Source organism: Mytilus trossulus, chromosome 5 (genome assembly GCF_036588685.1).
Source record: "Mytilus trossulus isolate FHL-02 chromosome 5, PNRI_Mtr1.1.1.hap1, whole genome shotgun sequence".
NCBI lineage: Eukaryota > Metazoa > Mollusca > Bivalvia > Mytilida > Mytilidae > Mytilus > Mytilus trossulus.
The window spans coordinates 45,558,955-45,573,418 of record NC_086377.1 but is presented as its reverse complement, the minus strand read 5'-3'; the positions used below and the strand labels follow the sequence as shown (position 1 = coordinate 45,573,418).

General features: G+C 32.9%; 1 protein-coding gene across 1 annotated transcript in view; it reads right to left on the bottom strand.

Annotated features, from left to right (window-relative positions):
* LOC134717998 (balbiani ring protein 3-like) overlaps window positions 1–14,183 on the bottom strand; it is a 34,217-nt gene extending 20,034 nt beyond the window's left edge. Inside the window, exons 1-6 of the mRNA XM_063580496.1 lie at window positions 14,104–14,183; window positions 11,382–11,484; window positions 9,257–9,406; window positions 5,745–5,909; window positions 4,932–5,102; window positions 1,819–3,638 (exon numbers count right to left, since the gene is read on the bottom strand). Coding sequence (XP_063436566.1) covers window positions 1,819–3,638; window positions 4,932–5,102; window positions 5,745–5,909; window positions 9,257–9,406; window positions 11,382–11,484; window positions 14,104–14,157 — 2,463 coding nt within the window. The 5' untranslated portion in view covers window positions 14,158–14,183. The remainder of the gene's footprint in view (window positions 1–1,818; window positions 3,639–4,931; window positions 5,103–5,744; window positions 5,910–9,256; window positions 9,407–11,381; window positions 11,485–14,103) is intronic.
* Window positions 14,184–14,464: the final 281 nt, after the last annotated feature.

Below are 14,464 nucleotides of genomic sequence, written 5' to 3'. Positions count from 1 at the left end.
TTGGAACCGTAAGTCGAATAAAGAAAAAAAACCAATAAAATGACCAGTCTGAGAGCCATAAGGGAAAAAATCAACAATCCACAAAATATAAGACATAAATCTAGGATAAAGCAACACAAATCTACCGACACTAAGACATAATCCATGTGTTCATATGAATAGAAATAGAAGGAAGTTATAGCTCCGTAAGTGGCACCTGGTGGCTCAAGGCAAGTAAACAAATTGTTGACAAGTCACGTTCGTTATTGTTATATTCGAGGAATAAAAGGCATATGTAGTTGCTCCGTGGTAATTTATTGGGTCTGTTCTATCAATTTGCACACATACAATTCATGATGGCAACAGTTTACCTTGTATGTTGTTCTAGCAAAAGGGGATATGGTGTTAAAAAGGTAAATAAACTCATCATAAATACCAGAATTAAATTTTGCATTTGCGCCAGACGCGCGTTTCGTCTAACAAGAAACTCATCCATGACATTCTCCATTATAAATAAATTCGCCTTGTTTGAACAGGAACAGTTTCTGATACCTATGTTCGTCTCCTTTATTTTCTTTCTTCATGATATAGTCGATAGTGTTAAATGGTTTTTAAACACAGCCATATTTTAAAATCAATACATCTTAACACATTGCAACATTATTTCTATTTAATCCTTTTAAGTACACCCAAATGACCCTCATCTTTTGGAGAGGTACGTGTTGTTCACTCTTTAGTGTTCAATGCCTATTTAGAAACTGTTTTTATTTGTTGGTATAGTTTTCGTATTTTTGTCACTGCGTTGTCGGTTTTGGTTTGAATAACCCTTTGGTGTCTTATTATTTCTTTTAGAAACTATGTAACCAATAACTAGTTAAACTAATATGGAGCTCTGTTAAAAATCGTGTATCGTTGGGAGTTGAATTGTAACTGAACATTTCTGCAACTATACAAGGTTTTATGTTTGGTTCAACTGTGTTTTGTCAAAGAACGCCTCGTCCTTTTTTCTTGAATTATAGGCCACAGACATGCATTCTAAGTTTGGACATTTTATCCTGGTATATATGTTAGTTTTGTTTACACACCTTTGTCAATATAATGGAAATGTATGCGTACAAGTGAGAGGTTTAACAAGATTTAAAACCAGGTTTATTCCATCATTTTCTACGTAAAAAAATAACTGTGTCAAGTACGGAATATATATAGCTAATATCAATTCGTTTCTTGTGTTTTGCCATTTGCATAAGGACTTTCCACTTAGAAGTTTACTATATTTGTTATTTCACTTTTTGATAGCAGTTTGTTATAACTTGAAAATGTTTGAATATAAAGTCATTCCAATATTTTATTTATATGATTACTTGTACATGTATTTAACTTATGTGTTAACAATTGAAATAACAATATCAATAAACATAACAAAAACACCACAAACTTCTTCAAGTGCAATAAAAACAAATTTATTACAATAAGAAGTTTTGCTTTCCATTGCAATGGACAACAATACATAACTTAAATATAACAATAAAGCTCTACTACATTTAACTTTCAACAAAAGAAATACATCCTAGTTTACAATAATAAGTTGTATTTTACTTCAAGATGAACCCAAACCCTAATTTGTAGAACAGTAATGTTGACAGTGTTTGCATAACATAACTAATGATTACAGTAGCATGTTTTGCATCCATGAGAGTCATTTTTGTAACCTAGAGGACATCGAGATGTACAGTATGTCTTTTTGCAGTTCCAAGTATTACAATGACACGTTGAACATCCATATGAGTCTTTCTTATAACCATTGCTACATGTGTTGGGACAATATACTTTTTTACATACATATGGTTTACATTTACATGTTTGGCATTTATTACTGTCCATCTCGTATCCATGGAGACATGTTATTGGACAATCAGGTTTTTTACAAATATATGGTTTACATTTACATGTTTGGCACCCATGATTGTCCAACCAATAGCCATAGTTACACAGTTTCTCACAAGATGGTTTAGTACACACCCATGGTTTGCATTCACAGGTCTGACAACCGTTGCTGTCGATTACATATCCATGAGGACATGGTTTAGAACAATATGGCGTTTTCGGACAGACATACTTTTTGCAGGTACATGTCTCACATCCGTGACTATCCGTCTCATATCCATGAGGACAGGGTTTAGTACAGTATGTTTTTTTAGGACAAACATACTTTTTGCAGGTACATGTCTCACATCCGTGACTATCCGTCTCATATCCATGAGGACAGGGTTTAGGACAGTATGGTTTTTTAGGACAAACATACTTTTTGCAGGTACATGTCTCACATCCGTGACTATCCGTCTCATATCCATGAGGACAGGGTTTAGGACAGTATGGTTTTTTAGGACAAACATACTTTTTGCAGGTACATGTCTCACATCCGTGACTATCCGTCTCATATCCATAAGGACAGGGTTTAGGACAGTATGGTTTTTTAGGACATGGTTTACAATCACATGTGTCACATCCGTAAATGTCGATCACCACACCATGAGGACAGGGCTTAGGACATGGTCTTGGTAAACATTTACATTCACATGTATCACATCCGTAAATGTCTTTCACGACACCATTAGGACAGGGTCTGGGACATGGTTTTGGATAACATTTACATTTACATGTCTCACATCCATTACTGTCAAGCTCATACCCATCTGGACATTTTTTAGGACAGTATGTTTTTTTCGGACAGACATACTTTTTACATTTACATGTTTCGCATCCGTGACTATCCGTCTCATATCCATGTGGGCATGGTTTAGGACAGTATGGTTTTTTAGGACATACATACTTTTTACATTTACATGTTTCGCATTCGTGACTATCCGTCTCATACCCATGTGGGCATGGTTTAGGACAGTATGGTCTTTTAGGACAGACATACTTTTTACATATACATGTTTCGCATCCGTGGCTATCCGTCTCATACCCATATGGGCATGGTTTAGGACAGTAGGTTTTTTTAGGACAGACATACTTTTTACATATACATGTTTCGCATCCGTGACCATCCGTCTCATATCCATGAGGACATGGTTTAGGACAGTATGCCTTTTTAGGACAAACATAATCTTTACATTCACAGGTCTGACAACCGTTACTGTCGATCACATATCCATGAGGACATGGTTTAGTGCAGTATGTTTTCTTCGGACATTCATATACTTTACAGGTACATGTTTGACATCCATGACTGTCCTTCTCATACCCATGTGGACATAGTTCAGTACAATGTACTGGGTTACAAACCCATGGTTTGCATTTACAAGTCTGACATCCATGACTGTCTTTTACATACCCATGTGGACATGGTGTAGGACATTTTATTAGTGGACAAACCCATGGTTTACATTTACATGTTGGACATCCGTGACTGTCCTTCACATACCCATGTTTGCAATGGCGACGACAGTACGGTTTCTTACATTCCCATGTGTTACAGTCGCACGTATCGCACCCATTGGAATCTTTCTTGTATCCATTCAAGCAGTTGGTTTTACAGTATACTTTCTTACAGTCGTATGTTATTGGTTTGCATTTACAAAGCTTACACCCATGAGAATCGGTGTCGTACCCATTTGAACATTGTAAGTGGCATTTGATTTGTGGACATGGTTTATCTGAAACGATATAATACAAGTAGTATAAATATACCATTAAAAGAGCAAGATCTACATTTTACATATGTTAAGGTAAATAACTCGTATGAATCACTTGAACATGTTCATATATATACTCTAAGCTTCTAGGATACATAATTATAAATTCACAAGAAATAAGTATATTTTTAGTTAATATTTTGAATTCTTTTCTAATCATAAACAATACCTTATACTTCAGCATTTAAAAATATTAAGGTAACGTCATTGTTCGTCCAACAAGCAAAATTTTATTTATAGTACGTGGTTTTGGTACATATGAAATTGGTCCCAAACAGAAATTAAGGTAGATCATGTATTTGTTTCTTAGTATCACTTATGGACATGTTGCAACTATTTGTTTTAGTTAAAAACGCTTAAGTTAGTATATAAACTTTAAAATTCGAAGATTAAACTATAAAAAAATAAGTGTTATCTAAAATTGAGAAAAAATAAATGCCGATATAATATACTAAACTCCGTAAAAATTTTGTGTTTTGTTTAATTAGTTATCAAAAGTACCAGGATTATAATTTAATACGCCAGACGTGCGTTTCGTCTATATAAGACTCATCAGTGACGCTCAGATCAAAATAGTTGTAAAGCCAAACAAGTACAAAGTTGAAGAGCATTGAGGACTCAAATATTCCAACAATTTGCTAACAAGAAAAAAAGGACTGCGTCCCCTGTATGTATTTTTTTTTGTGAATTCTAAAATTTCAATTAAATCTCACAGAAGTCTATTGTTTAAATTATTCTCAATAAGGAAAAGTGCATTACACCGTATATAATTCATATAAAATAATCTCGATTTCATTGATTCCGATGTGTTTTAACGCGAGAGAGAAAAAAGAGAGATGTGAGATCGAGTTTTTTAATTTGAAATTTGAAAGTTTATTGACCAGGAGGTATTTTCTAAGTTTAAGAATAATCTATCGTTAAGCATTTGGGATTTTTAGGGTTCCTCACTACCTTAGTTTTGAATAACATTAAAGGTCTATTTTTGTCTGCATCTGATAAGCGTTTGGATTATAGATAATTTTTTAGTGATGTTTATGACCGAAACTTTAAAAGTCAAAAATGTATTTACGACAATGAAGTGCTCCAAATATTAATAAAAAAATATAGCCATGGTTTCACAAAGAGTCAGAAATTGAAAGCAGAAAAATATATTCCTTAACTTAAAAAGACTGACAAATTTTTTAACAGCAATGTTTTATATAGAAATTTCCGTATTTTCAAGTCCGTACCGAAGTACGAACGGATATTACTTACAGTGTGTTCTGCAATATCTTTTGCAGTCATGTTTACTTGGAAAGTTGTTGCTGTTACCGCCGCAGCCTGAATACCAGAAACGGACACACTGTTTTTTCGTTTTATCGTAGCCCCAACGTCTAATATGTTTATGACAAGTTCCTTTGGTTATTGGTGCGTAACAGTCATACACTGCAATACAAAATTTCAAAATAAACAATCAAAGTATTATGCAAATGATACACGTGACAATATTGTTGATCTTGATATATCTCAGTCATCGTATGTATATAAATTTAAAAGTAAGTTACATTACAAAAATATAATTAGAGAGAAAAAAACAATGAAATACACCAAAAAAATAAAAAATAAGAAGCAATATGTGAAATGTATTTTTTTTAGAATAATCATGTTTGTCAATTTTCAGGATTGTATAACACTTCCTTCTGAAAACACCTGTGTGGGATTTGTTCTGTTCAGATTGTTTTTTTTCTTTTTGTTAAGTTGTGTATTATTTACAGTTGATGTTGGCCGTTCAAAATGGATAAATACTTGTAATAAAAGGGTTTTGTGTCTGGAATTATGTTACACCCCGCCACATTCGGTATATGTCAGTACAAATTAATGAGCACATAATTCAGTTGTTGTTTATCATACTATTTCTTTCGTTTTTTTAACAGCAATTTGTTCATTGTTTAATTTCTGAACAGTGACCTATAGTTGCTAACTGTAATGTCATTTGTGTTGTCTCTTGTGGGATGTTATCTCATTGGCAATAAAACCGACTCGTGTTCATCTATATATTTTGCGTAACCAATCAGTTTGCTTGCTTACCTTTGCTGCACGCTTTGTTGCAGCTGTGTTTTGTGAGGAAATTATTGGCGTTTCCTTTACAACCTCCATATATAAATTTACGACACTTCATTCTTCTATGGTCGTAATAAAACCTCGGAATAGAACCTTTACATGGTCCAGGGTCTTTACGAAGTTGACATACATCTGAAGCAAACAAATGTTCCATATTATTATTAACACCACGATTTATATCAGACATCCTTTAATACAATTCACAATGGAACAAAGTGACAACCCGACCAACCAGGATGTAACAGCATAACGCAACTTATGGCTTCGACACAATGTAAGTAGTGTTCCCAATTATTTGTTTATTCCTAATTGTGAACATATCTGATGGCCAGTTTCCTCAAGTGTTATTCACATTTAATTTTTCTTGTAAATTTTTGAGATAACGTAAGGACAGGATCCTCTATTTTTGAAGCACAACATAATTGTAAACAATTTACATCTAACGTGAGCTCGTCCAAGTATGCATGTAACATTTTGTAAATGAACAGTTATAAAGTTGTATTAATATTTTTATACGCATTATTTATTTATAATTCGGGGGATAACCACACAAAAATATATGTAGCAGTACACAATTACTTTACAGTACAACATAAGCTTTTAACTTGCGCTGTCCTAAGCCCGGAATAAAGGCTACAGTAGTATATCGCTGTTCAAAAGTCATAAATCGATTCAGAGAAAACAAATCCGGGTTACAAACTAAAACTGAAGGAAACACATCAACTGTAAGAGGAAAACAACGAAGTAAAAGAACATAGAAGTGTAACACAAAACAAACAACAATGCAAGATTCATAGAAACGAGCTGTTAGATAACAGATACCATATTCCGGGGCCTGTACTTCAGTTGTTGTAATAGGTTCATGTTTATAATACTAGATTATATAGCCCACTATACGGTATATATTTCACTCATGTTCGTACGAGTGCCTATAATTAGTGAAAATTTGCTTCATTTCAACTTTGTAAGACAGTTGTCTCATTAGCATGCATATCACAACTCCTTAGTATTATATTATAAGGTTGAAGTTATAAGGCGATAAATCTAATATGTTCCGTTCAAACAGTTCTAAAGAAATTCTCCACCTCAAAATTCGTCATAAAGATTGATTTGTCTTTTAATTGAATAAATAAGTTTAAAAGCTGGAATTATCTATACATAAAATACAAATATGGTAACATATTGTTACTTATATATAATATATACAGTTATAAGAGGTAAATTATGATAAGAAGTTATTTTTTTGCATAAATATTGATAATTTCGAAAAATGACTGTTTATTTTTTGTCTGACGTCAAAGGAATTTGATCAAACTTGTTTTTCCGTAATTTGAAGGATCTTGAAAATATCACATTCGTTGTTCATGATGGACAAGTTCATATATACAATGAGAAAAAATAGAGTCGGTGATTTATTTTCTTACAGATCTATTAGTTCATAAAGCTGGCAAGACAAAAGTTTGTTTGACTTGCTTGCTTTGTTTGTTTCCTCGGGCATTTTTATTATTATTGACATATAATACAATACAATACAAATATGTTAATTATAGTGACATTGTGTATAACAAAATATGTACAATATTGAAATATTTCAATTAAATTACACACGGCCCAATGGACCTATACGTCACTTCAAATATATACTATAGTATTAATTCAGATTTTAATCAGGAATTATTTAAATATAAGTGTTGCCTACATTTTGTTAAAGACTGTTCTAAGTATCGAGCTGTTTTTCGAGGATAATCTGACAATAATAAATTTAACTTTTCTCTGTTATTTAAATTCAATACGGTTTCGTTAGGTCCAGAAAATACGTAGTTCATTGTAAAATTGGCATTCAATTAGAAAGTGTAGTTCATTTTCAGCACGTCTTGATTTACACATTCTACATATCCGTTGGTATTCAGGATCACCAACAAAACGTGCTAATTCTTATCTTAGCGGAAGAATGCCACATCTAAATTGGGTCAGTACTGATCTTTCTTTACGTTTTAAATTTTATTTAATATATGTTTCTGTTGAGTATGTAGAATATACATATTATGACACCTGCAAGCAATATAAGTAGGCCGAGTTAAACCTGTGTTTAGGTGAATTTGATTATGTGAAAATGACCAAACAAATCTAAATAAAATGAAAACAATATTAAATCCGTCTTTTTTTGGCGTATCCAGATGTCAATCTTGATTACAATGCTCAAGCAAACATTGATGCAAACAAAGCAAGCAAGTCAAACAAACATTTGTCTTGCTAGCATTTTGAAAAGAATACCGACGTGTGTGCTTTGTAAAGAATATTACAATAACAAATTGGAGGTGAAAAACCTGAACGAATACGATTTCTGCATATTGAGTTATATTTACAAATGATTTCCTTGCACAGATGATAAAATTTAGTAAATGCTTTGACTGGTTTGTGATATCGAAAACCCTGGTGTTAAAGTTTTTCAGTAATACACACATTTTTCTCGCCAAAATCTAACACGTTGTTACTTACTAATGTACACGAGCTAATCCTTATAGTTGAGATATATAAACACCATAAGATGGCGACAAGGGAATGTCACAATCTAGAAACAGATAACTAACGATAGAAAATAAAAAAAAAAGTTATCTCTTTTATCATAAATTTTGGTATTGAGTTTACCGTTTATGATATATATAGATATATATATCAAGATCGAGGAAAGGGCAGTGTTCATTATTCGTATTAGCTTTATTTAAATTTAGTTCAACAGGACACATATCTTTAGTATACACAATGAAGTCGTCTTGATGGAGCCAATATATACATCCTCTAAATATCTAAAAAATATTGTTAAATTGTTGTATCAGATGTTGTTCCGATGGGTCTTTGTTGATTTTAGTCATGAATTTTAACTCATAACAATACTGAACAGTTCCGCAATACGTGTTAAACAGTTAGTTCCCATTGTTATTCCGATAACTTGACGATAAACGGAATCTCCAAAGCAAACAAAGTCTCTCGCTCTCAGTTTATTAATCAGTTACATTCTACTATTTAACGCGAATTGATATCAGAAGACGGAGTATGACTGCTTCTAAGGCAACTCTCCATTCAAATCGTAATTTATAAAAACCAAAGAATTATATGTCAAAGTGCTACGGTCAACACTAAACATTGGCTCCCATTGAACAGAAAGCTATAAAGAGCACCTTAAATGACTAGTGTTAAAACTATGCAAACAGGAAAACCAATGATCTATTTATAATGTATATAAAAAACGAGAAACGAGATACACTTATGCACCACATCAACAATGACAACTACTGAACAACTAAGGTTGATGCAAACAAGTGCAGCGGGTTTTAACGTTTTAACAGTTGTCCAACTTCATCTCAACCTGAATAGAAAGACACACTATAACATATCAATTGAAATGGCTGACCTCTATAAAAATGGCAAATTAACATAACAATACACATACACGTATCTTTACTGAGATTGATACATACCGTGTGGTGGTGGTGGTATACCCACGTGTGGTGGTGGTGGTGGTGGTGGTGGTGGTGGCGGCGGCGGCGGCGGTAGTGATGGTGGTCCTCCGACATTAATACACTTCTTGCCACATTCTCTTGGCGTAGCAAATGGACAGCATACTTGACCTAAAAAAACGTTAACCTTAAATTAGTAATTTGTAGTTGACATACAACGTTATTAGATAATTCTTGATGATTTGCAAATCTATCTATAGCCATATGTGATTGGTCTTCTAGAATATTTATTGTTGGTTTACACTTCGATATACCATGTTTTTTTCGTAGTTTCTTGGTATTTTTTTACGCGATATTATTTAATGGAAGCCGTGGTCAGTAGGTGCTTTAACCTTGGGAATATATATATTGATTTTAAATACTATTCCCTGTTTGAACTGGTCCCGCTTGTGACCATCAGGTCACGTAAACATGTTCTAGCTACGCCTCTGTTGGGTCGAAGAAAGAATTACAATAATTACGTATTTTGGTAGTGTACTATATATTGGTATTTAACACATGTTTTTGTAAAAGCGTCTGAATGTTAAATTGGGGTCTGGAGCTGTGACTTTTGATTGTCAGTGTCTGCGAATAGTCCTTTTTTATTGTGTGTACAATTGTCATTTTGCCATATCTTCTCCTGTTACCTTTTCTGACATTGGACTTCTCATAGACTTTACTGTGCGTGTGTTTTTGATTATTATGTATTGGATATAGGTATAGGGGGAAGGTTGAAAATTATCAAAACATTTTTATCCTTTTAAAATAAGTGGGGAACATCTGGCCTTTGTTAGTCTAGTATGTGTTTTTTCATAATTTATTTTATATATTTCGGAGTTTCAATTAGTTTGATGTACATTTTTGGTTAAGAAGCCAGCTAAAACCTGTCTCCGGGTGCGGTATTTACTCGCATTGTTCAAGATCCATCAGTGGCCTTGGGCTGTTTTATACTCTTTGGTCGAATCGACACATTCCACATTTGCATTCTCAATTTTATTGATGTGCACACTTGACCACTACAACATGCACTAAATCACAAACTTTACCCACAATTCCTTCCATTTTTTTTTTATTAATCTTGTGAGTAAATCGATTATCAAAGTTCACTATCAATCAATAACATCCCGGCAAACAGTATTAAATCCTAATTAAATTGAAAGTTTTATTAACGGGCATGTTAATTGAAATCGTTGAGTTTAATTAAAAAATGAAGACTATTAAAGTATACTATTTTTTCGGCTCTTTACTCTTGAATCACCCGTGGTTTCTAAGCTCACCAAAATGTAAACACACTTTGCATAAGCTACTTACGATTGTTTTTGTAATGTGATAAGATATTCATGATAATTGATTCGAAACTCGACTAGCTAGTTCAATGACCGAGCTTGAAATCAATATAATGGTCGAGTAAACATTTACGAATAATGACTAGTTCATATATATTACTCTTATGATTTTTATGAATAATGAGACTTGTGGATCAGCTTCAACCAACATATTCAATTGTTGTTTAGAAAAACAAAATGGGTAGATAAAAAAATAAAATGAAACGAGATGTTCAAAACCTAATAAATTGTTCTCATTATTTAAGGTCGTGTAGTTGCCTATGATTGCTAACATTTACATCATTTTAACTTTGAAGGATAGTTGTCTCATTGGAAATCATACTTCCAGCTTTTTTTTTATTTTGAAAAACATATGAGAAGACGAATAAATAAAGTCAAAGTAATTTGCTAAATTTCAGTTAAAGAGAGGCAAACTGACAGTATACCAAAGGGTCATTTAAATTCAAAAGTAAAACATAAATTGACAACGCCATGGCTAAAAAAGAAAGAAAAAAACATACCAAAAAAAAGGAAAAAGACTAAGCAACACTAATCCAGCAAAAAAAACCCTGGTGGATCTCTTCTCGCAACACTTGAATGTATTGGCAGAAAGGGATCCATACGTGTCATTATTCATAAAAAGTATAGAAGCAATACTAAAAAAGTCATTGTCAAAAATGTTCAATTAAATCATTCAAAACTAATGGTTTAAGTTAAACGAAGGCTGATCAGCTTTCAAAGAATGAATGGTCATAAATTCACTATATTTCCAGTAGACTCACCTTTTGGACACGAATTCAGATGGCCACATTTATTGACAAATAACTTCGGACATTTGAGAGGTGGTGTTCCAGGACATTGTGGGACTTTATAGGGTGATGTTGCCTGACAAAAAGAGAAAGAAGACTTTATGTTTAAACATTTTTGCATTGCATCAATCTGATGCGATTGTCATACAAGTGAGAGGTTTAGCTAGCTTTAAAACTCGGTTTAATCCACCAGTTTGTAGTTTTTGAGATTTTGTTTTCGCCATTTGATTAGGGACTTTCCTATTCGAATTTTCCGTGGAGTTCAGTATTTTTTTTATTTTACTTTTTTCATTAAAAATGTTATCCATGTAATCTTTAAAATAACAAATTATATTTGCCCATCCTCTTAATGTATCCAATGCTTTGTAATGTAATCCTTTTTTTTTCTAAAAGAGGGAAACAACTACTCAAAAGTGTATGTTTGAATGATCAGGATGTGTAAATACGCTGCCACGTCAAGTAGATTAATCATACGATTATGAAGAGTTTTTTTTTCATATTTAAGAACCATTGGAACAACACTTTATTGATAATGTATATTGTCTGCTGCATATCGTGTGTTCTGCCTTAGTTAAACACATCCTTAATGTGTAATTGGACCCAAATCGTGCCTCTCGTCCTGATCAACACACAGAAAAAACTAAGTATCAACTATAAACATGAATATTTCCATAGTACACGGGTGCCTCACTCGCACTTTCATTTTACATGTTCACTGGACCGTGAAATTGGGGTCAATACTTTAATTTGGCATTAAAATTAGAAAAATCATATCATAGGGAACATGAGTACTAAGTTTCAAGTTGATTGGACTTCAACTTCATCAAAAACTACCTTGACCAAAAACTTTAACATGAGCTTCACACTATCTTCTTCTTTGTTCAGTGGACCATGCAATTGGGGTTAATACTTTAATTTGACATCAAATTAGAAAGATCATATCATAGGGAACATGTGTATTAAGTTTCAAGTTGATTGGACTTCAACTTCATCAAAAACTACTTTGACCAAAAACTTTAACCTGAGCTTCACACTATCTTTTTCTTTGTTCAGTGGACCATGAAATTGGGGTCAATACCTTAATTTGACATTAAAATTAGAAAGATCATATCATAGGGAACATGTGAACTAAGTTTCAATTGGACTTCAACTTTATCAAAAACTACCTCGACCAAAAACTTTAACCTGAAGCGGGACGAACGAACGGACGAACGAACGAACGAACGGAGGCACAGACCAGAAAACATAATGCCCTCTACTATCGTAGGTGGGGCATAAAAACATTCTTGTCCTGAATGTGCATGTTATTATTGCCACTGAATTCTAGGCAAGCAATAATCAGCCAAATACTACTACGTGGCATATAGATACGCCTGCACACAAGGTCTACATAACTACTCTTTATGCAGTGAATTAGGAGAAACATTATTAGTTTAAAAAAAGTTATTGGAAACAATATAAAAATGATCTTGTTATATAACGGGTGTCACATGTGGAGCAGAATTTGCTTTCTCTTTCAAAGCACCTGATATCACCTCAAGTTTTAGTAGGCTTCGTGTTGCCTATTTTGTCTATGTGAACTACTGTTTGTTTGTTTATTTTTTTCTTGATAAGCCTTGGCGTTGTCAGTTTATTTTCGATTTATGAGTTTGAACGTCCCTCTGCTATTTTCGACCCTGTTTTTTTTTATTACAAATTTCAATTAAGCTTTATCGGATTTAAAAACAATAAACTGCGTTTTGTTTACACTTTTACAGTATACACAAGAAGATTAGGTATTCTTATGCAATTATATTGTATCAATGGTTCTGATTGGATGACAGTTAGCGTAAAATTCTCTATTATTGCCAATGGGACAACTCTCCACCACAGACCAAAAAGTGTAGAACCTAACAACAATTGGTCACATTATGGCTTTCAGCATTGAGCAAATATCATTCTGTATAATATAAAATTTAGATTGGAAATAGGGATTGTGTCAAAATAAATCAAATCAAACAAACTAAACTCCGAGAAAAATTCAATATGGAAGGTCCCTAATCAAATGGCAAAACAATGGTCATAACAGATCAACCGAATGGATACCACTTTCATATTCCTGACTTGGAACAGGCAACAATCCGCAAGCAATCGACCAAAGAGAAGACAATTGACGAAGGTCATCAATGGTTCTTCAACACAGCGAGGAAATCCCGCACACCTGAATGTAATTAATATTTTTATTCTCTATAAATTTCAAAACCCCAAATATGAAAAAAAATATAACGTCTAGCCATATCTACAAGAGACCAAATAGCATAGAATTTAATAATAAAAGGTCGAAATGCAGCCTTCAACAATGAACCAAACGCATACCGCACAGGAAATCCCCGTAGTAAGCTATTTAATGTCATGAAATAATAAATGCAATGATTTCGCTTATCTCAATAACTTTCCAAACAAGTTACGGTCAATGTACGGCCTTCAACAATGAAGAAGAAAATTAAGTTATCAAAGTCCGCGGATTAACAAATGTAATGTATTTGCTTACCTCTGTAAATTTCCAAACCCCAAATATGAAAAATATAAATAAATATCTAGACATATCTGGTCAGGTCTAGTGTCTAACCCCTGAATTAATGAGGAAAAAAATAAAATATAACAGGAATCCGTGACGTAGTACACAGAACGCAACAAATGTAATGTATTTTCTTACCTCTATAAATTTCCAAACCCCAAATATGAAAAATATAAATGAATATCTAGCCATATCTGGTCAGGTCTAGTGTCTAATATCCTCTGAATTAATGAGGGAGAAAATATAATATATATATTATATCAATTCTAATAAAATATTTCAATTTACGATAAGGTTAATCCTATTTACGGCTATTGTAACAGATATTTACATAATTATGGCAGTCTTATTCATTAAATCGCCATACTTAAAAGTATTTATTTCTTATATGATTTTGTAAAAAGAATATTTTTGCTAGAAATACTAGAACAATGTTTCCCTTTTTATTAGCCGATTTATCCTCTTTTTCGCTTATAGATATAGTGTTTTAAAGGATGTT